General features: G+C 42.0%; 1 protein-coding gene across 9 annotated transcripts in view; it reads left to right on the plus strand.

The window, feature by feature from the left end:
- Positions 1-6,643: 6,643 nt before the first annotated feature.
- The window catches only part of ABI1 (abl interactor 1), a 79,487-nt gene continuing 61,552 nt past the window's right edge, over positions 6,644-24,578 (plus strand). For 3 of the 9 annotated variants that reach the window (XM_031052421.2, XM_031052423.2, XM_005152980.4), the window contains exon 1: positions 6,647-6,981. In XM_031052421.2, the coding sequence (XP_030908281.1) occupies positions 6,865-6,981 (117 nt within the window). In that variant the 5' untranslated portion in view covers positions 6,647-6,864. Of the gene's footprint in view, positions 6,982-24,578 lie in introns of all 9 variants that reach the window. The other 6 variants (XM_005152984.3, XM_005152986.3, XM_005152977.4 and 3 more) reach the window with 5 other exon arrangements.

A 24,578-nucleotide genomic window follows, 5' to 3' on the forward strand; every position in this document is an offset into this window, starting at 1 on the left:
AATCAATCTCATAGGCACAAGAGATTGTTCCTGTTATGTAATGAAAAGTATCAGGAAAGAAACCCCCTATTTCTTGTGAAGAGCTCTGCTTACCCTTTAAATTCCTTTGGATGGCACTAAATAGCCTGATTTATTTTTAAATGTTCCCAACAGAGAATAGCCTCAGTCTGTATGTAATGACTTTTACCCTCATTATCTGCACAGTCTGTGTTTGAGCTCTGACTGGGACAATACCAAGGAGGAAGTCAATGTAATCTTAGTGTGAAAATTACTTTCTAGTAGACAACTACATCCGAGGGTTGAGTGCATCCAGTCCCATTCCTTTTGCCTATTGAAGATGCTCCTTTTCAAATACTACTCCACTCAGTTGAAAGCTTCCAGTTGAAGCTTTACTGTTTCACTGGGAGCTGGAACAGACCCAGTAACTGCAATGTGTTTTCACTTGCTGAAACCCCCCCCAACCTATTATGCTGTGCCTTATTTTGCATCCAAATATTGTGCTGAGAAACACTATCACTACAGAATTGCTGTCAAATATTTATTTTTATTGGGAAAATAGCACTATTTCTGTAGTGGCACGATGTTATCATTTAATTATTTTTTCTTCTCTCCTTTTTGAGGGAAAGCTGCAATTCAATGAAGTATATATTTAAATGCAAAAGAGGCACACCAATTAACCAGTACAGAATACGAATGATTTTAATCTGTATCAAAAAACCTGTGGCGCCTAGGAAAAAAAAACAATCTTTTGAATAGAAAATGTATAAAAGTAATTCCCATCCATGTTCACACTTCTTCAAACACAATGAAAAACTGCAACTGTGCAATTAAATTATCTTCATAATATTACATTATTTTAAGGCTTTGTGTTATGCTAAGAATATTTTTATAAGTCTTTTATTTCTTTTTATTTAGCATAAAAATGGACATATATGAATAATTTAAATTGACAAAAAAGTAAAACATCCATAGAGATAGATCAAGTCCTATCTCTGAAACACTGAGAACTGAACATAGATATTTACTGCTTTCTAATTAATGTACAGAAACTTAGTACTGAAGATAGGAAATAAATCAGGCTAGAGATTGCAGTTAGGTATAGCCATTAGCATGGACTAATCAATTTTGAGGTGCATATAAACAGGATGATGGAATTATTACAGTCAACCCTTCATTATCCGGGATCATAGGAGACTGGGAACTGATGGAGAACAGAAAAACCTGGATATTAGAGATGCTCCAAGGAACACCAGAAACACTTTAGTTCTGTATGTAGTAACCACAGTCCAGAAAGCCTTATTACCTCCCAGGACACAGAAGACTTGCCTTCGGATCTGCTATATTCCCTTTCACAGCTAATTATGGAGATACTACTTTATGCAGGGCAAGGTATTTCTATGCTTTTGACCAGAAGCTCTATGCAGGGTGAAAAACCTTTCCTGGGGAAGTTTCATTTCACATATACATATCAAAGAAAGTCTTCCATTTCAAAGGATTGGTATTCCACAACAAATAGCTGTTTCATCAGGAAATTCCAAACTGCCCTCTAATGTGTCAGCCAAACCTACATGGGTTTATCCGACATACTGACTTTCACTCAGTGCTTACCCCTTGCAATGGGATTGATTTTTTTCATATTTTAAAAATATGGAATTTTTTTTTCATTGGGTGGGCTCCCCCCCCAAGCCACTAATAAAAAGAACATTTGCAAATAAAAAGGATTACTGTCAGAAATCCACCTCCTGCTTTAATTGCTTGCTTTAAAGTAAGCCTTTCCTCAAAATATTTTAATGGCAAAATAGTTTAGCTTTGCTTGCTACTCGTGTAAGAAGCAAGCCATCTTGTCATGTCACACAATACCTGTGTTACCTAATTTAGGTCTAGGAAGAAAGAAATGCGCTTTCTTGAGGTCCTGCATATGTATAGCTTCATTACTGCGGTCTGGATCTGCCACTTTTCCCATGCTCTTAGGGTGGTGGATTCCTCCTCCGCCTTGGTGGTAGTTTGAGGGATTAAGAAGATAAGCCTACTTTGTGATGGGCAGCTGGAAGTGATGGCAGCAGAAGGGATCTAGATCAGGAGCTGGGAACAGAAGATATGGGAGGAATTCTTTGATGCGGTGAAAATGGAAAGGCAAAGTCAGGAGGCAATCTGGTGGCCAGAGTCTGAGCTGAGAAAGATGAAAGACTGAAGATCAAAATGAAAGAGGCAAAAGGAAGAGGGGATCCAGCATAACATGGGAGGGGAACAGCTGAGATGACAGATCGAGAAAATGGTAGTGGAGGTGACAGAAAAGGAAGGACTGTTGACACTAGAGCACTCCTGAGGAGCAAAGATAAGCACGCAGGAGGGATGAAGAGGAGTTTATGAAAAATGAGGTAAAGACAGAAGGCAAATCCTGCAAGTGAAAATACATTACAGGAGAAAGGTCATGTCAAAGTACAGTAACACTATTTATCTTTGTGCTGCTTGTATCTTGTGCATTCTCAAAGCTGCAATTTTGAATGTTATTATTCCTGTGCTCTCAGGCTGCCTAGCAATGCCTGGCTGTTGTGTGCTGGCTCTGCTGCACAGAGCTCGCCGGCTGCCTAGCAACTGCCAGGAGGGCGAGAGGGAGTCCCTGGGTCAGGCTCAGGGATGCAGCCCTACCCCAAACATTCCTGCTCCCGTGGCAAAGCAGAAGGGAGCACTTCCAGTTGCTACAGCTGTGAGAAAAACCTTAAAAATATTCACTGGACAAAGGGGCACGCGGAGGTGCCCATGAGAGCACTGATAGCCTGACAAATTGTCTCTGAGAAGTGGGAACAGCCCCATTCATCTCTGCAATACTCAGACACTGTGATGACAATTGAAAGAGCAATATGGTTAATTCTTCTGGTTCTTAAGTACGGCTTTGTGGGATGGATCTGAAGCACAGGAAAGCAAACCAACAGAGTTACATACCTTCTTGGGCAGCTACTCTAATTTGGTGTAGGAAATATGAAAAGGACAACTTTTGGTCCCAAACCATTGAAGTTATAGCATTAAGTATTCACGTAGGATTGTCCCAGTACTGCCACACTTGTTTTACTGTATCACTGTAATCAACAAAAATTTTCTCACAAGAACATGAGACTTGGCATTTATCAGTGGAGCCGATAAACAGCTGATCTGAACAGGCACTGTGTCCTCTGTGCTTCCAGGTGTCCTCAGATCCCTCATCTCCCCGTCCATTGCACTGTCAAAAGTGCTTGTGTAGCTAAACAACCAAATCAGGAATTAACCCAGCTGAGAAACATTCCACAAAATATAAGAGTTATTTTCCAGTCAACACTACTGAAGCAAGTACTGTTCCCAAGGGAAAAACAAAGACACGTGTCAATCTATGGCCTAGAAAAGGGAATAGTTACAGAGCTACACAAATTACAGTGCAGGAGAAGTTGCTTTGATGGTGTTACTTTGATGCTGTTCTAAACAGGTGTGTTTAGAATATAGTCACATTTTTCTCTCCCAGTCGGAACTGGGCAGAAGGACAGTGTGGAGATCATCATGCCCCACAGAGAAGGAGCAAATCTCAGATGGACAGCTGAGACAGTGAGAGGTATATAAGCACAATGTACTCCAGATGTGATCTCATTCAGGTGAGTGGATGGTGCCTGAAGAGCATAACTGCATTTTTTCCTCTACCAGTCCAGCCACCCCAGCCAGGAAAATTTTCATTCCCAGTTCTCTTGCACACTTTAAGTATCTTGAGCAAGTCAGTTAATTTTTCCTTCTAATCAACAGTTTATTGTCTGGGGGAGTGGGAAAGTGTATTAAAAACCAAAGAAATAAACCAACCTAGCAAAATAAAACAGTTTCTAAATAAAAACCCAGTGAATGCAGTTCAGATGCACAGCAGTGTCTTCAGCAAATATCAGCTCAAGTCCAAGGTCTATTTGCTGTGGTGCTGTGCTGGTTCTGCTAGATTTGGCTGGCACTTGTGTAACTACCCGAATGCCTCTGTCCTTTCAGGTGCTTTGGAATTGCTCTGTGTACACACTGTGCATAGAGCCAGCTTGGGTCTATTGTATCTGGGTCAATAAACATTCAAAGAATCTCAGACACGAGGAACACACTGCAAAGACACTCAGGTGACTCTGGAGAATCATTCTGAAAGCAGGAGGGCTAGCATGGGGCAGGAGCTGGATCTGTTGGGCATGTCTGTACCACAGTTCCCGATGCATCTTGCATTGTGTGGCCCTTGCACTGCTGCAGTAGTATGGCACTAAGTTAAAAAGTCCTGCTGGAGTTGACTTAGCTCAGCGCGGAGCCAGTTGGGGTATATCCACATATCTCTCCACCAGGCATCGGGTAACACTCGTCTGTGCCAGGAAGGCTGAAGTCACAGTGCAGATGTCACAAGGTGGCGCTCTTTGACGCGGTCTTCCAAGGTCTTCTTGACTTGAGAGCACATTTTAACAGTTGGTGGGGTTTTTGTTTGGGTTTGTTTTTTTTTTTGTTTGTTTGTTTGTGATTTTGGTTGTTTTTGGATTTTTTTGTGGGGTTTTTTTTATTCTTTTTTTGGGTCGACATCCACTGCAGGGGAAGCGGCTGTAAGCCGCCCTGGAGTCTATACTGCCTGAAGTGGGTGTGTTTCCTGGGAGTCAGCACTGCCCTGCTCAGCTGCCATCTGCTTGTAGGAGTAGGTTGCCCACCAAAGTGAAGCACAACACATTTAGCAAAACACACACCACTGATTTTTCTCGTACCGACGTGTAAGGCTCCATATATCTGCCGTCTCTGGGTACAGGGAGAGCCATAACATTTTAAGAAGAGCCGACAATAGTTTTGAGGATGTTAACACCTTCCATGAAGTCAGTCTGTGATCTGTAGGCAATTAGAGACTCACTGAAGCCAATAGGTGCTAAGCAATTTGCAGCTATACTGAAGAGAGAAATAAAATTTGTCTTTGTATTATAATAGCTGGAAACAAGGAGAAGCCAATGTCCAAGATGGTTTCTGATCTCACTTACCCTGGGACCTATTAAAAGCTTGTCTATATCTCCGTAGTGTTGCAGATCAAATGTAATTATTTTATATTAAAAGGGAATAAAAATAAAATATTTTATTGGAAATTACGTGCTGTCCTAAAGAGAGTTATTGAAATCACCTTGGAAACAATTTTGCCAAGCTGCCAAATGAATTAACCATCAGAAGATGGCAATGTAAATGCATTTCTACCCCACAACAAGGGCTGTAAATGTACCAGGTCCTTCCTCTGCTGCCCCAGACAGCACTCAAATCTCTCTCTCAGCATCTGCCTAGCTGTTCCCAGCCAGGGGGTGTTTTTTTGTAACTGCAGCTGCAAATACCTTCTCAGGCTCATCAGTTCTTCCACGCTACCTACCATTCATCCTCACTTTCACAGTTCTAGATCAAGGTATTAGACTTTACTGACCTCAGAGGGAAGGAAGATTTTTCCTCTTCCTGCCTTGATTTAGAGACATCAGCAGGTATGCTGAAGGATCCCGAATGGAACAGTTTTCAGTGCTGCAAACTGAAGACTCCAGAGGACATGCAAAATACCACACAGTTACTTAGAGGTGAATCAGTCTGCTCTTACTATAATGTGTTTGAGAATATTTCTTTCCTAAACCTGCTGACTTTTCACCACTGTGTGGGTTTCTCTGGGACAACTACAAAATGCAAGGACTAATACCAGTTGTGTTTGTAATTGCATACACACAGCATGCAAAGCCAAGGCATGAATAACAGATCTTGGAAACTGCTTCTTCTGGGCCTGTTACTCATTGCAAAGGCAGGCTTGGACATCCCAGCATAGCAGCCACCTGCTGTTATTGGCTTTTCTTCTGGTATGATCACAGAAACAGGATTTTGCTTACAAAAAAACCTACATGCAAGAAAGATTGTACTGAATAATCACCACTTACCTTCCACACCTTGCAACAACTAGAGGAGGCCCAGAAGAACAATTAACAACTGAGATAAAAGAGTGGCTGGAATAATTTATTTACCTCAGCCAAATATATCAGTTATTTTTAAAAAACTAAAACCAAAGAACTGAGGCAAAAGAGAGGCAGGAATAATGTATTTACTTATTTACTTCAGCCAAATGTATCAGTTTGTCTTATAAAACTAAGACCAGAAAAATGCAAATTGTCAATTACTTCTTGGCAGGCCTTCACAAATACCTCCAAGCTTAGATTATTTCTCCCTCTCTAAGGGATAACCCCCTGCTATGGGACTAACTGACATTAATCATGACATTCCCATCGTTTTACCAATTTCACTGTTATCTTACAAGCGTCTGCCCTGCAGGAAGCTGGATAACCAGAGCAGCGCTTCCCTCCCAGACCCCTTTGGCTTCTGCAGAGGCACCACTTTCAGGGCAACACTAATGGGGCTGGGGCTAATTCTGAGAAGGGCGAGGGAAGGACACAACCGTCTCCCATCGTCTCTAGGAGCCCAGAAGAACTGTCCGACAGCTCTATAGCTGCCCTGTTGCCGATGGGAGTCAGGCGGGGCGGTGCACCCGAGGCAGCGCGGTGGACCAGAGGCAGCGCGGTGGACTAGGGGCAGCGCACCCTCCCTCTCGGCCGCAGGCGGCGGCCATGAGCAGCGCCAGCCCTCCGCATGCGCCCTGTGCGGCGCAGTGCTGCCTACAGCTCCCGGCTTGCTGTGCAAAGCGGGCGTGGGTTCTTCTCTCTCGCTCTTTTTTTTTTCAGCTTTTTTTTCCTCCCCTCTGAGGGGGGAGGATGGGTGGGGAAAGCGAGAGCTCACGAAAGCGAGGCGAGGAGGAATCCCACAATACCAGGCGGGTTGCGAGCACGGCGCTGTTGCTGTCTCTTTAATGCAAGAGGAAGCGATGCGGAGGGGTGGAAAATGGCAGAGTTGCAGATGTTGCTAGAGGAGGAAATCCCTTCTGGCAAGCGGGCTCTGCTCGAGAGCTACCAGAACCTCACTCGAGTCGCCGACTACTGCGAAAACAACTACATCCAGGTGAGGAGCGGCAGCGCAGCGCACAGGGGGCCGCCGCCGGTGGAACAGGGAGGCTCAGCTGGGCTCGGTTCTCGGATGCGGGCTGCGGGGCCGGAGCCGCCTGAGGAGCAGCGCGGCCCCCGGCTACCCCCGCCGCCGCTCCCCGCCCCGCAGCCGCTCCCCCGGCTTTGCCTTTTCTTTCAACTTTTCCAGCCGAACGACTGGGCTTCCCTCCCTCCCCCCTGCTCCGGAGGGGAAGGGAGGGGGTTATTATGTCAGCCGGGCTCGGAGGGTGTGTCTCTTCTATTTTTTTTTTTCCTCCTTTTTTTCCCCCCTCATTTTTCCTCCCCCTCTGCAATTATTTATTATGAGTCACATCCCGGAGACCTCCGTGTGCTGGGGTGGGGGGTGAGTGTGGCGTGAGGGCCGGCGAGCCTCTCCGTGTGGCCGGCTCAGAGCCGGTACCTCAGGTTTCCCCCTTGCTCCCCGGCGGCGCGGCTCGGCTCCCTCAGGGGGAAGCCGGCAGGGCGGCGGTTGGTGACGGTTGCTGAGGCGGGCAGCTCCGCGCGCCCCCAGCGCCTCACGTGGAGCGCGGGTGCCAGCAGCCTCCTCCGCCGGAGCCGGGCCGGCAGCACGGGGCCGCCATCCGCAGCGGCGCGGGGAGCGGAAGGGGCCCCGGACACGCGTGACATCACGTAGTTCAGTCACCGGGGTGGGGTGGGGGGATCCGCGGGCCCGGCACGGTGAGCTGCTGGCAGGGGCAGGAAGCTGCCTGTCCACAGGCACCGGTGGGAAAGCGTGAGGTGGTGGTGTTTCAAAATGGCAATCGGTGCCTCCTGCAGGCTCCGCGGCTCAGGAACCCTACAGCAGGAATTTCAGGCCGGGTCTCTGGTGCTGGAAGCGGCTTCATTGGCTGTAGCGTGTCCTCACTAGTCGGTGTGAATTCTTCCCCTTCCTAGCTTGCCGTGCTTCCTGGCCTCGCTTAAGTCCGTGTTTTGTGAAGCTACTTTAAGCAGAATTTACTATGGCTATTTTTTCAGGATTTGCAGCACATAACTGTATATTTTGCCCTCCTGATGTGGACACAGCCATCCAGAGATGCTCACATTCAATTTGGTTTGGTTTTTTTTTAAATAAAAATGTTGAAGGGGAAACGCAAATAAACTGCACTCTACTTACTACCAAGTTCGTAAAGTGAACTTGTTGAATCTAATACTAGACTACCTGGGATGAGTATTCAGTACAGGTTATTCAATTCTCTGGCGTCCATCGTTGTTGGTAAGATGTCTTACTATTTTTAGTAATAGAGCATCAAATTTGAAACCAGCTTTAATGCTATGAAGTGAAATAGATGTACATATTTTAAAATGAGCTGCTTGGGTTGAAGCTGCTCTAAGAAGCCATATTTTCAAGGTTTGATTTTTTCTTTTGGTGGGGGTATGTGAGGTAGTATGAGTTAATGTCTATTTACTCTTCTGAGTTGTTTGCTCCACCCAAAGAAAGCTGCTGATATAAATACTTCTGAGAGGCGAGGTTCATTTGGTTTTACTCATGGGAAATATGACAAATACATGAGCATGGTAATTACAGCACAAGTTTTGACCTGTCTCCTGCTCCTGACTTTTTCCCTGTGTCAGAAAGTTAGAGAATCTTCACTTACTTCAGTTTCTTGAGAGTCCTGAGATTTATCTTTCTTCAAGCAGACAAACAAACCCACCACTTCTACTAGTTCCCATGCAGTCATTTGGGGTAGTTTTCTTTTTCTTTTTTTCCTCTTTTTTTTTAATTTTAATTTGGTAGCTCATTTTCACCCAAAGTATCAAGGTCAGCTGGATGTGGGATTGGTGCGGTCTGTTTTATCTGTGTACAGCTGTGTTTACCCCTTCTGAAAGGAAGCTGCAGCTCAAAAAATTCCTAATGAGGACTTGTGCAGTGGCTTTGAAAAATGTGTACCTCTCTTGGACATGTATTGTACATTTACTCAGTAAAAATGGCAAATATATTGATAAAATTAAATGTATACATATATGTTTAATGTGTAGTGGAGGTGGGTATTTTAATCAGCACTTTGTATGAAGCCATCTGCTCTCCAGTTGGACTACTGAGCAGATTATACTTGCAGTTCCCGTGGTGGGGCCACTGCAGGATTAGGCAATATGACACAGGGCACTGGGTTATGAGATTTGGGAGAGTGTATGTATTGTGGGATGAGAAGGGAGGAAAGGACAGGAAGAGGTTTAACCAGCACATAATACAAAGTGTTTGTATTTAATGTAATTGAGCATTTTATAAAGAATGCAGGTCAGAACAGAGAATCTGGTCATGAAGTGAGTGTTAAAATAGCTAAGGAGTGGCTATGCATTGTAATTTGTCCTGTAGCATGTGACTGATCCAGTCTGGCCTCTGAGCTTGGATAGATTTGAATTTGGAGAGTTTTTCCCTCTTTCTGTGGTAAATGCTATGTGCTCCTTAGTAGGAAGACTTAATGTGTGCTGTCACCCACTCTGTTGTGGCATTGAGCTGAGACGATGTTGTCTGACTATTCTGAGCATTGGTGCTAACAGTTTGTATTAACTGTAATAACACTCGGCTCTTTATTCAGAACTCATGATGTTCTTAGTCTTAATGTTTTATGTTCTTTGCTCTCTTAAGAGGGAAGTAATTTCCCACCCCCAATATTGCTGTATTTGAACTATATCTGTATTTTTGATCTGAAAACATATGAATTGTGCTTTGTCTCTTTCACTTCATCTGGGAAGAATTCTCATAAAATTCTAGTTGTGCTGATTTTAAGAGAATTTATCTTCAGTATCTTTACAGATTCCTCAAAAAAAAAAAGGGGGGGGGGGGTAGAAGGGTGAAGTAGGAATTCTCCTGGGTGAAACTTGGCTCCCTAATAGTGAATGTAGCTTTACTGACCACAAGCCTCCTTTTACTGAACCATTTAGGAAAGATGACAGTGTTCAGGACTCTCAAGTTTGAAATTGCTATTCTCAGAACCGTGGGGAAGCAGTTTCCTGCTAGGGCAAATTCTGAGTAAATCTAAATGCCAGGGAGTAGCACAGTTTCCTCCAGACCATGTGTATTCTGGTTATCTAGAAGGTTTATCTGGTAGGAAGGGAAGAGAATTCAGGAGAAGCAGAGCAAGTAAGTTTCTAAGGAAAACGTGCAGTGCTAGAAGGAGAGTACACTGTTGTGGCTGTCTTGGGAGAGATCAGTGAGAGAGGGAGATACAAAAAAGGGAAGGAAGTTGTGATGTTATTGGTGAGGATTTTTGCTTTGACTGCAGAGAAAAAGGCATTATAAATACATCACTGTATTTAATCTGCCAAAATTTAAAATCTCTTATGTTTCTGGTGGGCAGCTTCAGTTGACGAGCCGGCAGAAAATTAGATTCCTATTTTCTTTTAGATATGAGACTTAAAATCTGAACAGTTTTAAGAGCCAGTTTTGGAACCTGAATATTTAACTGGAAGCACTTTTTTTGTCTTCTGAAGTAAGCTTTCTTAAATATAGAGAAATAGCATTTTTCTTAATCTTCTCTAATTTTTTTTTTGCCTGTCACTCTTAAGACTGGTATGACTGATCTCTTATGATGGAGACATCTGCATGTGAATTGGCATACCTTTATAATAATATACAGTGAGATTAAGTGGGGGGAGGAGTAGTAAAACTCTCTTACAATGGAAATAAATAAAACTTCCTCATAGATGCAATATAAATGTAAGTTCCAGTAACTCATGCCTTTCCCAAATCCTTCTGCCTGCCAATAAAATTTGGTACTAGCTCCTTCCAGTGTAACTGTGAAAGGTTATCTGGAAATCCATAGCAGAAAGCCGAATATACTAGTAAAGAATTTTCTTGGTGTCCTAAACAGTATGACCTTTATCAGTACCAATACAGAAATAACATTTGGAGTTAAAGCACAGCTTCAGTTATGATTCTTCAGCTGAAAATAAATACTAACTTAAAGAGAAAATTTACTTTTCAGTGTCCTGGCAGAACTGAATTCTTTTCAGTTTTTATTGAATTTATTTTCAATAATTATATTATGAAGTGTTAGAATGACACTGGAGACGCTGGGTTTCTGTGTCATCAGACTGATGACTTCCTTCTGAACAACTTCAGTTGGTTGTAGCTCAGAGAAGCCTCTCTGTGCTATAAAAGAATTGCTTACAACTCTTGCTACTTGCTACTGTCTAAATCAAATGTTTCTTATAGTCTTGTTTATGCATAGGCAGATACCTAGGTTTCATCAGTCTCTTCCCTTCTAGACCACTTGGAAAGATCCATTTGTAATTTTTATGTCAAAATCAGATATGATTTTAATATGACTCTGAGAACCTCTAAATTAATAGCTTACAATATGTGCTACTCGTGTAAATTCCAATGCTGATGGTGTCTAGTGGGTAGATTTACCAGCTTTAGAAAATAAATTAAGTGAAAGACCTTTTAAGGAAGTGCTTGCTGTGTTGCTGAAATGTGTGTGTTTTTGTTGTCATGTTATTTCCTTCTGTAGCTTCCAACTGGTATGTGGAAATTGAACGGTGAGTTAACAAGCTATTCTGGGTAAAACAAACCAAAGCAGGGACAGATTTCAGTCTGACGGCTGTTGCAAAAAACTTAGTTTCCTTCCTGTTGGTAGAAAAAGAAATGTGTGGGGTTGAGCAGAGTGTTATGTGCAAGAAGTTCCACAAATCCTTATGTTATCTTCCAATATGTGTATAGGAATCCTTTCTGTTTGATAGGTTGGATGTTCTGCACTTCATATTCAATAGATAGGAAAGACAGTAACCTTTTTTTGTGGGTGCTTATTTTTCTTTAAATGTTGGTAACCGATCTAGAAGTTGTTTTTTTTGCCGAGTATATGGAAAGTGGCTTAGCTTAGTTTAAGACAAAGAACTTCACTGAGAATGTCTAATTCAGGAAATGACCTGCTTTAAATGGATAAACTTCTTAAATTGTCGCTAATACAAATCTTCTATGTGCCATGAAAACTTGAATGCTTTTATGTTCATAGGTTAATTAGCTTGCACGGAGAGTAAATAACAGTGATTTTTTTTTTTTTTTGCCTGCTTTCATTGCTGAATTTGGAATGCTTTACAAAAAACCCAAACTAAGGTAGTTCGTTTTCTGTAGCACCAAAATATAATTCAAAATTAGCTTGAGAGCAAAGGGAGAAAATATGGATATACGATCCACTGTCCTCTGTGTTTAAATCATTTTCTTTGAGAAAAGATGTTATCTTATAAACACTCTTTTAATGTAGTTAAAGCAAATGTTTGCCATCAGTGTGAAAGGCACTGGGTGTTCTCTGTGTGTTTGTCTTTTTTGTTTATAATAGTGATTTGGTTACAGGTTAGTGGGTTAGGCTTGTAGCTCTTCTCCCTGTATAGGTCTGTGCTGGTGCTTTGTCTGTGTTTTGGAAAATACAGCTGGATGTTTAGCCTGAAAGCAGCAATAAGACAATAGTGCAACTTCACTGAATCAGCAAGAGATTACCCTGCATATGCAGGAAACAGCTCCTGGAGTGTTTCATGTCTGTTTTGTGTCCAGAGGAGGTAGAGGATACAAGATCAGCTTTCCCTAATTTATAATTTTCCATTAATTCTGGTACATTTGGTTTAAGAAGTCAGCAAGATATCAGCTGCTCCTTCTGCTCCATTTTTCATTAGTATTTCAGCAGATGATTGTGTCAGCACTGTACTAGCTTAATCAGGCAGAGTAAAGTGGCTTGGGATAAGCTTTTACAGGTGCATAACAATTCTTCCACAAAGGAAGCTCTGGCTGCTCCTTTCCATTTGCATGCACATTGTAAGGAAGAAGCGTGCAGGTTGTCAGTGTACAGTAAGCATGATCCTTGCTCTCTGCTATGCTTGCAGTGCCCAGCCCTGTAGGAAGGCAGGCAGACAGACGTGAGTAAGAGGGGCAACTGTCTAATACTTGCCTCCCTCCAGATCTCTGGGAGCTTGTTGCAGTAATTACCTCTTATTGTAAAGAGAAAATAGAAGGGCCTTGAGGAGAAATCATAGTGGATCACATTGTAATGAAGGTAAGAATCCATGAGTTGGCTGCGCAGAAATAGGAAGCATTGTACCTGTGAGGGTGGAGTTCCTGTTAGTATCTGTGCTACTGCTGATCTAAGTTTAACAAAAAAAAAGCTAACTCTGAAACAAAAAACCACGCAGCTTCCCAGTCTCTTTGTTTAGTATTGTGAACTATTGTAGTCTTACAGAAGCATAAATGGAGGCATACAATTTATAACTAACTTGTGGAAGGTCATATAGGGATGTGCTGTCAGATTTGGGTACAAAACCTGATTGTTTCAACTTCCAGTGCTGTGCACAAGGGGTGTCCCTTCACTCCCCCCCCCTTCCAAATTGCCTCTGTTAGCACACAGCAAAAAGTATTATCTGTAGGAATGCAGAGACAGTGTTCAGAGAGACAGTGCAATTAATCCCTTGGGAAAACAGGCACCTGAGCTCATTGCCAGTGATTTTAAGAGTTTAATGTGTCTCCTCTCATAAGAACTTTGAGTTTATAATTTTTGGCTTTGCAAACTTCTGGAGTTACAGTAATGCTTCCAGTGCTGCCTGTCTTTGTGTTGTTGGGTCTCTGTCTTGGCAGAGGCAATAGGCTCTCTTTCTCAGTAGGGGAAGCAGTCTGTCTTTGACTATTTTAGGGACTGAAATCTTACTGAACTGCAGAGCGGTGGGGTGGCAGCTGTGGGGTATAAGTGTCAGTTCTGGTGTAGCAAGGCATCCTTGAGGGGGAAGAGGGTATCTTGCTCTCTCTGTGCCTGTCTTTGATTCTTAATTAATAATGTGGAGTCAAAAGGAGCATGATGTAGTTTTTATTTGTTGTTGCCAGGTAGAAAATGACTTGTGGGCCCTCAGTTAATTAGTGCTCAGGCTTGTCCCTAATTACCTGAGCATTTTTGCTCCTCAGTACTTGTGTTACCCAGGGCTATGTTCCTCTGATGCAGACTTCCCCCAGCCCAGTCTGAGCACTGGTGACAGATACTGGAGGGGTTGATCAATAGGGATCCTCCCTTCCCTACACTCATAAGTAAGGGAAGTAACCGCTGAATTTGTTAACAGTGGATATGGTGCCTCAGTGTAGTTCCTCCCTTTTCCTGACCTTGCTGATAAGGCAGCTGCTTCAGACAGAGACATGATCTCTCCTGTGGGTGGTAGAAATAACCTTTTGCAGCTCAAAACTTGCACAGAGCCCTTTGGGGCCAAGACCAGGGTGCTGTGGAGAATAGGTCACTGTGTTCCTGAACACTTGCTCTGTGAGCAAGATGACCTCTGCAGGTGCTGTTTCTCCTTCACCACCAGCCTGTCAGTGTGCCCTTCTGACTGTACTGGAGGGGCTCAATCAAGTATTTAATTGGCTTAGGGCCAGGTAGTGAAATAAAAGAACCCACTTCTAACAGGTGAGTTCTTTGAGGAATCCATTTATTGTGCAGTGAATGAAAGCACAACTATAAATTCCTCCTCTTGGTATTAGAATGTGTGTTGTGTGGGTTTTTTGTGGTCCCTCTCCTCCTTGTTGTTAATTACTAGGAGTGTAGATGGCACCTTTGCTTGAGACTATGCAAACAGTGTTACTCATTATTTATGCAAGCCCTTAATGCCATTCAGAGGAGCCATGCACACTTTGAGAGTGTAGATTTGTTACCACAATGCCGATGTTTTAGAAGAAAAGGATGGGTGGAGAACCCTACGTGAGAATTTAAGCTTGGAGCAAAACATGAGTGCAGCATTTTCAGATACAACTTGTAAAATCCATCAGTCTGTATTAACATGAGATGAAATTGGTCGCCAACTTGCTGGCTAAGCTGAAAAAATGAATTGGTTTTACTCTGGGGAAAAAAAACCCCAAACCTGTTTGCTTGCAAGGTGACCTTATTTTTTATAAAGTTCCTAAGATTCCAGATCAAATATGTTTGATTAATAAGTGCTGGGTTTGGAAAACGGCTCCACAAATTAAAGCTTCTCTTGGTTTGGGTCTCTCTTATGATAAAATCTCCTCGTAAGAGCTACAGATGATATGTGCCATACTGCATCTTCTGCCACTTTGGAATATTCTAAAAAAACAGTAAAGATTGTCTCTTCTGCAGTGAGATACAGCTTTCTTATGTCCCTTATATTTCTTATCCTAGGCTAGCAGGTATATTGATGATAGTGTCATCCCTCACTCTCTAAAGACCCCAGAATAATCAATTCTGTGTTCCCCTTCTACAGTGTGAGGAGGCTCTGATACTGTAGTGATGAGCAGTTAACTCATGGGGAAGAGACTTCACATCACTTTCCTAATTTTAATATAACTTCAAAGACAGGAGTGAAACATGGTGCTGTTCTACTTTTGTTGAGAAGGCAGGAGGTCTCTTGGAACTTGGGCAGAGGAGGCTTGCTAAAATGAATGTTAGTTTTGACATCCTTAGAGTTGAACATAATGTTCTTACTGGGTGGCCTTAAGGTTATAAATAGTTCCAAGAAAAAAATTTGTTTGTTTACTACTTGAAGCATAACAATTCTTTGATATCTTTGGGAAAGAGCTGAAGTGTAGACTCCTGGCAACTTTCACACCAGTGTTTCACATGATAATGTTTTTTTTTTCTATGCTATACTTTATCAGGCAATTGTAGGGTTCTTTGTTGGCTTTTTTATTTTTTTTTCCCAGCTAATCTTTTGCCACATGCATATCTTCACTTTCATCCTCTGATCCCCTTGTTGTACTTTGGGGTCAGCAAATCTGCCAACCAGTATTCATCCTGCGGCAATCGTTGTCAGTTGAGCATCTTATTTGACTTAATTTGTAGCAGGCATACAAAAAATTAATACTTGAACTATGGTCCCCATGCAATAACGCTGTGTTTTCTGAAGGCTAAGATAAGAAAATCTCTGCATAAAACAGATAAGAAGAACAAGATGTCCAGGCAGTTAACGTCAGACTAGTGCAATAATATTTAAGTGGCTACAGAATGCCATGCCATGACTTGTCTTTGCGCATTTGTGCACCTAATAAAATGTTAACTATTATGTCACAAAATGTCACTAGTGACAACATTTCTCTTTCTAGGTGCTGCTTCTAGCCTGTGATCTCAAATGTGAATTTACTGGTTTGTCTCACTTTTGAAGTCTCATAGCTGCTTGCTGCAGGCCATTCCCTAGATCTGTTGTCTCACTCTTCTACTGTCAAATACTGTGGACTTTGTCTTTTGCTACCATTGACACAAGATTGCTCTCATCACAACTTCTGCCTCTGACATACATTTCCTCTTTACCTCATTGACTTTGTCTCATTTTGGAACTTATCTGAAAACCTCTTCTCCCTTGCCTATTTCTTTTAATTAATCTCTTTTGATTATTTAACTGCATATTTTACTGTCTTGCAGCTTAAATTATGCAGCTGTTTCTCATGATGTTTTTTAGACAAACAGCTTCTACTAGCATGGGTTTGAATAATTTGAAACCTGCAGCTACTGAAGACATTTATATGTGCTTCTTCAGGTTGTCTTTATTGGCACAGAGTTAAGACTAAGGCCTTGGCTGTGAAGTGATCTGTAACCACCTGAAGAAGCCATGATGAGCAGGATACAGAGGAAACAAAGAGGAGCTGGAGGGATGTGGTGTGCAGTGGGACTGATGTGATTCTGTTTGCTAGTAAAACTCTTAGGAGGCCTTTGCCAGGCCTTTCCGTTATAAGAAATCTGTCGTGTTCAGGAAGCTGGTCCTTTTGTTACTCTGACACCATGGAGTGGAAAGGGCTTGAAACTCTTTTGCTCAGAGGACTTTGGATCTCTTATCAGTGAGGGAAAGATGGATGTGTCAGGGGGAATGGTGTTCTGTTAACCTACATTAGTACGTGTATATCCACAGACCAAAGCTGGACCTGATCCTGAAGGGTTTTTATAAAATACAATTACAGCATTCAGAGTTCCTGCTGTGGGGCCTTGTGGCTGGTGGCTTGGATGATGCTTCAGTCAAGGTCCAGAGTATCAGACTAAACAAATAGAGGTATGATGGATCAATGCACTTATGTTGACAAGATCCTTGGAGACCTGGCTGGAAATTGGTCAGGTTTTGATTTGCTGGTTGGCTTGCAGGATTTCTAAATCTCTGGGAGGAGCTATTGTGATGCAAAGTTCTGGCTTTAGCTGCCTTAGATAGAATGTGCTGTCTGGTTGAAAGTGCCTGGCTCTACAAGGGCTCTCTTCACATACCGTGGGTGTGTTTCCTGCTGCAGCATACCGTCTGTTCTCCCAGCACTGAAATGATTGGTTGCTGCAGTAGTCCTGAGATTTGTCTGAGAGCATTGCAAGTATGTGTTGTCTTAAATGGCAGCAGATTTTGTGTCTCATTTCTAAGGTGTCTTTAGCTTTAAATGTTGAAGAAAATTGTTGTTGCCATAGATGTAATTGGGTTCATACAGTGTTGCTTGCTTTGTAAGAAGTGTCATTTCTAGATGCGTGTTTCATTTCTCTTTAGCAGTCTGTCCTTTAAACCAACAGAGAAAGATAAGTCAGTGGAAATCTTTCTAGCACACATTCCCTCTTTGGAAACCTGCTGTACATAAACAGGAATTGTAAAATCAGCTCATGTCATCTCGTTGCAGTAAAAACTGCAATGACTGTTGAACATTCAGAGGCCGAGGGAGGTATTTGTTGTAACTACGAGAGAGATTCACTTACTGGGGCGGGAAGCCAAGTATGCAGGGTTAAGGTACCTGTGGGCTGCTGCTCCTCTGCTGAGGGGAGAAAAGTTGGTTTTGGTCCTGAATGTGGGACCTGTGTGGGATTTGAGTTTGGGATTCCTTGGGCATGGAAAGTGCTTGAAAGTTGACAGAGAATAGTCTGTGTTGAACAACTTTGTCTTGCTGACAGAAAATGGGAATGGTTTGAATGGTGATTGAAAAGCAAATTGAGGGTCTTGAGCCTTTTTCTGGTAGGAGTAAAAGCACAGGAGGAATGAGGGAGAGTATATAACCTTCCTTCACTGTGTGTCTCTTCAGCCACTCTCTCTTGCTGTGTGGTAGAAGGCCAACATGAAAAGCAAATACTGCTACCATTTGCTTCTTACCTACAGCAGACAGTTAGAGAGGTAGCTGTACTCCTTCACCAGGTTGCTGTAAGGGGTTACTGAGCAGCGCTGGGAGTGGGGGAGTATGAACTGAAGCAGGTACTTAGTGGCTGTATAACATCCCACGAGGCTTTCGGGAATGAATGTGGGCAATACTGTGAGTCATGCTTGTCAGTCTCAGAAAGCAGGAGGCTTTTTTAAATTGGCCTTGGAGGGGAAGAGGTGTTTAATGGAGCAGTTGTGAAGGGGTTATGCAAATAGAGAACATAAATAAAGAGCAAAAGGTACTCATTTAAGCTTTTTGCCTCCTCAGAAAGTGACTAAATGCAAACTTAACCACTGCAAAAGTAAAGGAAAACGCATCATCATTAGGTGTAATGGGTGCAAAAATGTGGCCATTCATGATGGTAAGAAAATTCTCCTTTTGTGACTAGGAAAACGAATTTCTGTTGTTGTTGAGCAGAAAACTTTTTTTTTTTTTTTTCACCTCCCCGATTTCTGTTAAAAAATAACAAGGTGGGCATCTAAAAGCAGTTCCTCATGTAAGAAGTGGTTAGGAGAGGAGGTGGTAAAAAGACCAGTCTTCAGTTTTGCTTTGGATGTAACTTCAGTGTTTAGGCTGGTTTTGCATAAAAATCCTTTCCTTTTCTATCTGCCCATTCATGTAGGATTCCAATTACATATAAATACTGTCTATTCTTTTGTGAAAGTGAGAGCATATTGTTAGGGTATAACTTTTTTTTCTACTGATACAGCCACTTCTTGCTGGTTTAAATTGCAGAGTTTCGAACAGTTTAGGAAGTGTAATTGTTCCAGTTCTGGGCTTGCTTGCATCTGCTCACATCATAGTTGGAATCTTATCTCTGATAGCTGAGTCTGGCCAGCAGACTTTAATTGGAATATAATTGGCTTGGATGATTTCTTCTGCCTCTCTTGCAGTGTAGAGAGGCCATCCAAACTTTGAAACAGTGGGATGTGCCAGATACGCTGTCCCAGATGCTGCTCTGCGGTTGTGAGTGTACTCCCTTGGCCTGCCCTGTTTTAACTAAGTGGGTGGCGGCAGGTGCTCACTTCCTCTGGGGCACACAGAGGTAGTGGCAATGTGGGTATGGGTGGATCTGCAGTTGTGGCTGGTGAGTTCCTGTTGTGAAAGGGCTGTTTCTTTGAACACAGCTCCTCTGTGGCCATAGTAAGGCCACTCATCTGTCAAGCTGATTACAGACAAGATAGTAGCAAGGTGTCCTGGTGGCCCTACTACAAGTGCTGAAATAGAATAGTTCAGGGGTTGTTCTACTACTGGGGGTAGGGCAGGGTGGGTGGGTGATGGGGAATGATGCAGGTGTGACTACTCTCACACATCTCATTGTGAGAACTATGTGGCTCTGCACCTCCTGCATCTGCCTAAAGTTGCCCTTCTCTGCATTCTGTATGAAGGGGAAGCAGTCTTTAAAATCATGTGAAGGAGCACCATAAAAACACAGTGGAACTTCAACATGGATTAGAACGCTTTGCTGTAATTTTTTCTGCTAGAAGCATTGCAGCTGTATTTCTAGGAAAGGTTACTCACTTCAACTGCTGTGGTTACTAACACCACAGCAACTGTCTCTCCAAGATCTTTTTTTAAAACAAAACAAAACCCAAAACAAAGCAAACCCCTCACTCCTGAATTTAACACTATATTTCCTATTGAAGAACTTGCTTTCTGTCTTCTGTTGGTTTCTGTAAGTTGTTTTACCTGTTGTTTGATGTGGAGATTACCAGTTATTTACGTTTTGTTACCTGATGCCCTGACCATGTGTTTTTTTGGGAAAGAAACAATGGTATATTATTGACTGTCTTTTTTAGTTCATTCTCTTGAGCCATCTGTTTTGTTCTCTTTGTGTTTGTTTTTTAGAGGAGCTAAATTCCTACTTGCTGCAATTGAAATAATCCAGTATTCAAATAAGTTTATGTATGTTTTGGAATATTGTTGCTAACAATAGGCTCAAATTTTAACATAATAAAAATAATTATTCAGAAGGAAACTGAATGTAGTGTGCTTACAACCCTTATCAGCCAAAAATTGAGTAGTTGGGTCCAGGAATACATAAAAGTCTATTAGCTGCTGTTTATGTGATCAAATAGAAACAGAAACTAGGTTGATTTTTCTCCACTTGCATGCAGTTTCTCATAAAAGCAATCAGTCCTTGTATTGCACTTCATTACTTTATTATTATGAGATCACTGTATAGCCTATGTGCTATGTGAGAGTATGCCTTCCGTTGGGAGGCAAGCTACTATGAAACGGTAGGGACTTACTGGTTTCTGGTATAAGCATGTTGTGCAGTGTTAAGATCTGTACAAACCTTTGGATGATATCCTACTGGAGGGAGTATATTGATCTTCAAGACATTAAATAGTCATTAGTGTAGTGCTATGGAGTATGAGAAGAGAATTTGACCCTGTAATGGACGCTGTTTTTTTCTTAGTTTTAAAAATACCATGATGTTTGGGAACTGCCTGAAAGGTAAAATCTGGGCAACAGCTGTGTGTTGAAAGTGACTTTCTTAAACATGAGAACTCTTCCTGAATTAGGAACACTTGTAGTCCAGGCACTTGCTGGATGTCAGAAGGCCTGTGTAACTCTTGGCTCTACATTCTAGTGCCTTGAGGTTTTCTGGAGCTGAGCAGGCCTGCTAAATGCTTTCCTTCCCTGCTCCCCTCCTGCAACATCTGTGGCATCTCTGTAGAAAAACCTGTTGTGGTTCATAGTGTAGCTTTGAGCCTGCATGCTTCTGGACCAACCCATTTGCAGATGCTGATGCTCAGTATGTAGCTGTCTTGCAAACCCTACCTGAGGTAACCCAACAGTATGTGCGCAGAACACTGTTGACATACAGCCTGTGGTACCAGGAAATGCTGGGATGACACTGTAATTTCATCCTTTATGCTACATCTTATTGACTTAACCTTGCTTGCTCAATGTTGTCTGCTCTGATTCTGGGCCTGTCTAGAGTGCAGGGAGGGTGGGAGAATGAGAATCTGGAAGGTAGTGTTGGTTGTCTTAAGTTAGCATGTTGCTTGTCTTAAGGGATAGTTTTATTGTAGTATTTTGGACTTACTCCTTCAGTTTGATTTGTCAAAACTGAGATAAGAAACTTCTGTGTGAGCACTCACCAGTTCTTGAGAGTAAACTGAAGAGGTAAACAATCCATAGAAGGAACCATTGTTATTGATACTATGAAGAACAGCTTTTTCACACACCATGAGCTGAAGATCATTGTGCCAAAACAGGTTGTTCTGAGCTATCTTGATAAAGGCTTCCATGGCATGAAAATCTACCCAGCTCTGATTTTTCACTCCAGTGAGGTTCTGTGTGGCTGCCACTCTATTACAAGGAGGATATTAAGGTATCTAATAAGTGCTAAAGTGTCTCTTTCCCATTCCCATAAAAAAATCCAGTGAAAAATAAGTCTGACTTATCAGTGAGCGTGTCCTTGCTAGATGAGCTGAAATTTGTGGTGGCTGCTGGCACTTAAGAAAATAAATGGAAAGCCATTTTAATTTCAAGCCCCATTGCAAACAGAAAACAAAAGATCAATATTTGAGAGATAGTGTATAAAAAACCACATGGAACATAAATTCTCTAATTCCCTATTATCTCCTGTCTAGTGTGCTGAAATAATTGCATGCTCCAAAGCCTTGGGTAACTTTCTTGGTGTGGAAGAAGGAAGACTGCTATGGAAGTGCCAAGGGCTTCTTTTCCTGGCTGACAGTCAAAGGGTGTCGTTGGTCTGTATTTGGAGGTCTGGCTGATGTCTGTGATGTCAGAGCCTGCTTTATGTGAGCTCTGGAGAAATCTGTGTGTTTTGGTTCGTAGGTACTGCAAGGAAGTTAAAAGTCTAATTTTGAAACAACTGTATGTGCTAACACTGTGCAGTGCTTTACAGGTATTGAAGATATATTTTCTGTTGTAGAGCTTCTGTTGTCTAGATCATGTAAAACATGGAAAATAAGACTCAGACCAAATTTTTTAAGCTTGCTGCATATGCAGTCTTGAAGTCTCGCTAGTTTGGTGTACAAGGGTTGTGTGACAATGACATGTGGTATGTCTGCTTCTGTCACTTCAATGTGGCATGCTATTTTGGTTGTATACACAGACTGTAACAACTGACATTAACAATATATTTTGCCCACATACATGTTTACTGTGACATCTATTGGATTTGACAGGAAAACTGAAAACTGTGTTTTTAATGATCTTATATATATATTGATTGTTTTTTTAATAATAAGAGTGGTTTACTCTAGAGCCAATGTGAACACTCTTCGCTGCATTGGGCAGAAAATGCTGCTAACAGCAGCTGACACATATCTTTCCAGTCTCCATCTGTCAGAGTCGGCATTGCTTTGTAAATTACGCTCCTATTGGATAGATTCATTTCTTGCTATAATGTTCACAGCCTGGATTAAAACAGAATTCCTAAGTTGGTTTGTTTTTTTTTTAATTTACTGTCTGGGGGGGAAGTGGTTTTGTAAGCTTCTTCTACTCCCCTTTACAAACACATTAAAATATGCATCAGTGTTGTGAATGATATACCTTGTGGGCTTGTGTTGAAGTTAAAATGTAGGAGGGTAAGGTGGTTATTGAAAACTTAATCTCAAAGACATGGTTCTCTGCCATGTACATGTAGGTCAAAATGAGACCTGATAACCTCTATCAGTATATCTGAGAAGGCTGAACACTTCTTTTAGAAACGTGAATGTACATAGTCATCTTGTATTTTTTGTTATCAAGACTGCTATACTTTTACCACTGTGGGCTGTGTATGTGTCTATGTGTGTGTATATGTAAAATATATGCATTTCCCTTGGACTCTCCTTTGGAATAAACTTCTTCGCTTAAGAAACTTTATTCCCTCTGCTTTCCGCAAGAGATAATGATTAGAAAATTTTAGAGTCTTCTTTCTACAGTTAATCAACAGAATGAAGAGCATCTCTCAAGTAAAAGAAAATCTTCAAGGACACACAGGAGGTTGGCTAAATTTTTCTCAGCCCATAGAAATGCTAATTTTTTATCAAGGCTATTCAGGACTGGTCAGGGGAATATTATTGATGGAAATGAAGGATTTGCTTCTGGCTGATCGTCTGGCATGTGCAGGATTTGGGGGAAGGGCCTTGTCTGAAACACAGCTTGTGAATTATGGACAGTGCTTGTTACACTCTATGTTTGTTAAACTACAATAACTTGGTATATGTCTTGAACCTTGAGATAAAATAGCTGACTAGTCAATGATTTTTATCAAGATAGTGTTCCTAAAAAGAAACAGAATGAAATCTTGCTTGTGGGCTGTGGTACGGTTGTTGCTGTGGTGGTGAGCACCTTCTTGTTTGGTGCCTTGAATGAGTGCCAGCTTTATTGTGCAACGTCTTTACCTGGGGAGAAGAGATTTCAAGTTTGACCAGTTCCTCTGCATTTGGTAGAGCTGAATTACTGTGTCTTATCTTGGAGGAACTCAACAGACGTGGTATCATTTCATACCAGTGGGCTTTTTTGTTGTCGATGTTGGAAGGAAGTTCACTGAAGTTGAATTGTACATGTCTGTGCTTATTGAGGATTTCTGCCTCAGTAGATGGGAAGAATTAGTGTTTACTAAATGGACATCATCCTGACTTTAAGCTTGGTGTTACTGTAGTGAGAGGGATCTTGGGTTTTAGAGCTGTTCTGAATGGTTAGACATCTTTTTGTGCCTTCCCTGTCTTTATTTGTACTTCTGAAACAACCAGTTATTTAAGTGGTTGAGAGCTTTGATGCTTCTATTTGATGCCACTTCTCACTATGTGTGTTTGCTGGTCTGTTCTATTTCTTGTTTTCACTGTCAGTGGAGGATTGACTTCCAGTTCCCTGGGAGAGGACCTTGCACAGGAGGTGGACATGTTCAGTGACTGCAATGTGTTGCTATTAATAACTTGCAAACTACTGGGTAATTAAAATCTTGATCTCCCTCCCCCCCCATTCAGGAATGGTAGAAAAGTACAACAAATTGACAAATTACAACAAATCACTTCAGTAAAACACTTGAACATTTTCCTACTGCACATATTGTAGTACTGATTGTGGTGATGCAGAATTTTAGTTGAGATCTGCCTCTGAGCTAGAACATGTGGGCTTTTGGCTTTAGTTCCCCTCCGTATGGAGGCTGAGTTTTGTCAGGCTATGTGTGTACTAGGTGCCTTCCTGTTCCTTGTCCTCACGTAAATGCTTTCATTTTAAATTTCCCACAGTTGTTTTTACTGATGATATGAACAATACAAACGGCAGAGCAGCTTGTTCCAGTAGCAGGAATACTAATGGTGCCTGATCTGGGACTGATTATGTTGAAGAAACAGAGTCAATGGAGTCTGCTGGTGACCCTCTGAAGGCTTATCCGTCATGCTATGGGAGGGTGTATCTTGTGCTAGTATGTTGGGCAAAGGTTGACATTAACCTTTCTCAGGGTTTCCGCTGGGAGGACTAAAGTGCTGATCTGTGAGGAACACTGTAATTTGTAG

The sequence above is a fragment of the Melopsittacus undulatus genome, chromosome 1 (genome assembly GCF_012275295.1).
Source record: "Melopsittacus undulatus isolate bMelUnd1 chromosome 1, bMelUnd1.mat.Z, whole genome shotgun sequence".
In the NCBI taxonomy this organism is placed as follows: Eukaryota; Metazoa; Chordata; class Aves; order Psittaciformes; family Psittaculidae; genus Melopsittacus; species Melopsittacus undulatus.